Source organism: Etheostoma spectabile, chromosome 23, assembly GCF_008692095.1.
Source record: "Etheostoma spectabile isolate EspeVRDwgs_2016 chromosome 23, UIUC_Espe_1.0, whole genome shotgun sequence".
Taxonomy (NCBI): domain Eukaryota; kingdom Metazoa; phylum Chordata; class Actinopteri; order Perciformes; family Percidae; genus Etheostoma; species Etheostoma spectabile.
In genome coordinates this window covers 13,182,570-13,186,380 of record NC_045755.1, presented here as the reverse complement: position 1 = coordinate 13,186,380, position 3,811 = coordinate 13,182,570, and the positions used below count along the sequence as shown (strand labels likewise).

Sequence of the window (3,811 nt, the reverse complement as noted above, 5' to 3'; positions counted from 1 at the left end):
ATAACCATAACTCCTGCCGTCAATCACAAACCCATCAGTGGTGCTGATTACTATTGTAAATTGCCACCCTGAACTTCACAGATGGAGGACTGGCAACAGATGTTGGGTTTCATAACCTGCACATTTGATATCAGGATGGTTGTTTTTTTTCATCTTTTACATTTCAGGTATTTTAAGATGATGGTCCTATAAGGCATAAAAGGATTAAAACCCAAATGCCAATAATAACTCTTTATGGCTGTTTCCCTTTTTAAAATATATCTTGTAGTATCTTCATACCATGGGTCAAAGAGGCCAATATAAAAAAACAAAACAGAAAACAAGACAAATTCATGCATAAAGCAGTGAGGCATACGATGAGCGAAGTAATTAAGATGTACTAATTTACAAAAATCCCAAAGCATATAAACAATCTCATCATCTGGGAATAGAGTTATTGTCTGATATGTGATGATAATGCCGTGTAGTAATTTGCTGCCTGCTGTTTTTGTGTCTCTTTCCACACCGCAGTCATTACCATCTTCAAGGGCAAGGTGGAGGAAGTGGAGCTGCCTGTGGAGAAAGTGGACATCATAATCTCAGAGTGGATGGGCTATTGCCTGTTCTACGAGTCCATGCTCAACACTGTCATCTTCGCCAGGGACAAATGGCTGGTATGATGGTGCTGCTGGAGGCCTGGGGAGAGCTGGGCTTAGTGTGCGAGTAGCTTGCTGGCCAAATAAGGCTTTAGGCACACAAACACACCAGACAGTGATAAAGTAGAGGATTTGTAGTACGCTTGTGTGCATGTGTCTGCCACCCAGATGCTGAGGTCATAACGTAAATGAATGATCTGGTTTCTACCCTCAGTAGGTGCCTGCAGGCTTTAAACTCGGCACATGTGATCTTATATTACATGCCAGGTGTGTGAACAATAAAGGTGATGGATGGCCTGTGTGTGTGTCTGTGTGTGTATTAATACCTGAAGCTTTTTTTTTATTGCTTTCAGAAACCTGGAGGCCTGATGTTCCCTGACCGAGCAACTCTCTATGTGGTGGCCATTGAAGACAGGCAGTACAAGGACTTTAAGATTCATTGTGAGTAATGATGGAAGCTTGGTTTTTTTTCTTTGCGTTCACTTTTTGCATCTCTTGGTCTCCCTCTCAGCTGTGCAAGGCATTGTTAATGACCACTTTGCAGGTGAAATCAAATCAGACTCCAATTGGAAATAACAATTGTATGGTTCCCTTTTCTTTATCAAGGTTGGCTGATATATTACTGCAGTATGTGAGAAATGAAAAAGTAATTAGTAAAAGGTTGGGGGTTTGTCACGTTTTAACGTGCCATCAGATCTCCAATAATTAATAAAAAATAATAAAAAGAGTTTCTCCACCACAATAACCCTTAACGTTTGTGTTTGAAATATTAATAACATATTGATAAATGGATGTTGTTGGTGGTTGGTCTGGTTAAGTAAGCTGAGTTATTGTTAGCGTAAAAGATATACAACAGATAAATACAATTGTTTAACTCAAAATTTGTGTATAAATGGCTTATTAATATATATACTAAAAGGGTTAGGGTTAGAAACAGTAGTTACACCAATGAGGTGCCTTTATCCTGCAGCACATTTTCTGCTCTCAACTCACTCCATGTGTTCAAATAGCTCTCCCGGCAGGAGGGCTGAGCTTAACATTGCGATCCAGATCAAAGCACTAATATTAAAGGTTGCATTCACACTTGTAGTACTTACTTAAGCATTGAATCTGGGTAAATAACTCCTACTGATTTTCCTTTTGCTGCACAGGTGGCCTTCTCAGTTCTATTACATCTACTCATGCACATTAAAGTTCATGCTTTCAAGCAAATCCCAAAAAATTCAGTCTACCCAAACCCTCACACTCTTATTTTTAGTTTGCGTTGGTGGCATATTCCACCTTCTCACTGTTCAGACTTAGCGTTTGGCCCCCTGACAAACTGAGGTGGAGTGGAGGGACAGAGGGAATGGGGGAGGGAAAGCCTGCTCGGTGTGTTTTCAGCCCAAATTATAATAAAAAAAGCCGACCAGACACGGTGGTGGAGGAGGTTGGAGGAGGCAGGAGTCTATTTTCAGGGGGGACTTGTCTATCTCCACATAGGGGCTATATAGACAGAAAGACAGCAAGAGTGTGGGACTTTTTTTTTTTCCTGGCTGGGTTAAATGTTTTTATTTTCTCTCCGACCTTTTTTTGTGCTGACAGCTTGGCAGGAAGACAGAGAACAGAGCTTTGCAGGTGTTTGAAAAATGCAGAAAGCAGAAACCCAGAAACCACCTACTGTGTGCATGTCTATTCAGTGTGCATTCATTCTCTACGCACAGGGTGGGAAAACGTCTATGGATTCGACATGAGCTGCATTCGCAATGTGGCCATCAAAGAGCCTCTGGTGGATGTGGTAGATCCCAAGCTGGTGGTGACTACCGCCTGCCTCCTAAAGGTTAGTCTATAATAATAAAACTAATAATAATAATTCCTACTTTATTAATACTGCAAGGGAATAGACAATGCTATCACTTTACACACGGCTGAAATATACACACATGCTCAGAACTTACACATGCACTAATGGAGAGATGTCAAAGTGAGGGGGCTGCAGTTGTTGATGGACAGGCGCCCCAAAGGGTTCTGTGCCTTGCTCAAGAGTACCTTGGCAGTGCCCAGGAAGTGAACTGGCCCCTCTCCAGCTACCAGTCCACCACCATACTTTGGTCCAACTTCCTACAGACTGAGCTACTGCCACCCCAACACCAACAACATAACAGGTGTACCAATACATGCTTGGTGAAAGTGTGTGAATGTACCTGAAGCATTCGTCTTTCATGCTTTGAGAAACATGCATGTTTGTGGCATACACCACAACAAGCAAAGTTTTTCCATCTGTTGTGTTCTGCCGCCAACTACATGCATCTTTAAAGAAATCTGTGACGGCGATTAATCAGACACTCTGAACAGTCTGTTGAGACTATTTTCTAGAACATAATAGAGGTTTCTGGGATGGATGCTGTAATAGACTGCAGCTGTTTCCATGCTTGAACAGTGGCTTGTCTTTCATCTGACAAATGAATAGAGGATAAGAGCATTCAGGGAAGTGATAGCTTTGTTGTTTTTCCCTCTACCTTTCATTTAATCACTTTTCATCTTTCACGGTTCCTTCTCTCTGCTTTATATCATGTGTTTTCCATTTCAAGTATTACATATCTTTATTCATCTCTCTACGTTTTTGTTTCAATATAATTAATCAACTCTTCTTAACCTTCATCTCCTGTCACATTCTCGGATTTAAGCAATGTCATGCCTCACTTGTTTGAGCGAACAGGAGAGGTCTCTGTCTCCCTCTCCCTCTCCATGATGGCTAAATGTCACACAAGAGCAGGCATTGAGTCACCAGAGGGAATACAATGGACTCTCCATTGTATAAGCACCAACGCTTCTTTTGTGTTCAAAAAGGTGATTTATATGTCAGGTTGGAGGGTGGTTATTAGTTATTCTGGTCTGAAAATTCTCTCTCTAGCTCTTTCACATGTATGTGTTTAGGGCTTGTCCACCCCTCCCCCCAACCGCTGCCGGCTACTTCACCCCGTCTTAATTCAAACTGCCACTCATTCATCACACGCTAAAATTACAAAGTTGCTCCAAGGGACTTTTTTCTCTCTCCTTCCACAATACGCTGTAAATGATACTGGCCTGGTATCTTTGGAAAGGACAGAGGTGTTAAATCAAAATCTGTCATGCTGACGGCACATGGCCAGGCGGTCCGTGGCCCAATGGCCAGGCTAGATGAACATGTTGCTCCC

General features: G+C 42.0%; 1 protein-coding gene across 1 annotated transcript in view; it reads left to right on the top strand.

Moving 5' to 3' along the window:
* LOC116673172 (protein arginine N-methyltransferase 8-B) overlaps window positions 1–3,811 on the top strand; it is an 11,860-nt gene that overhangs the window by 3,734 nt on the left and 4,315 nt on the right. The window contains exons 5-7 of the mRNA XM_032505341.1: window positions 511–653; window positions 989–1,076; window positions 2,339–2,454. Coding sequence (XP_032361232.1) covers window positions 511–653; window positions 989–1,076; window positions 2,339–2,454 — 347 coding nt within the window. The remainder of the gene's footprint in view (window positions 1–510; window positions 654–988; window positions 1,077–2,338; window positions 2,455–3,811) is intronic.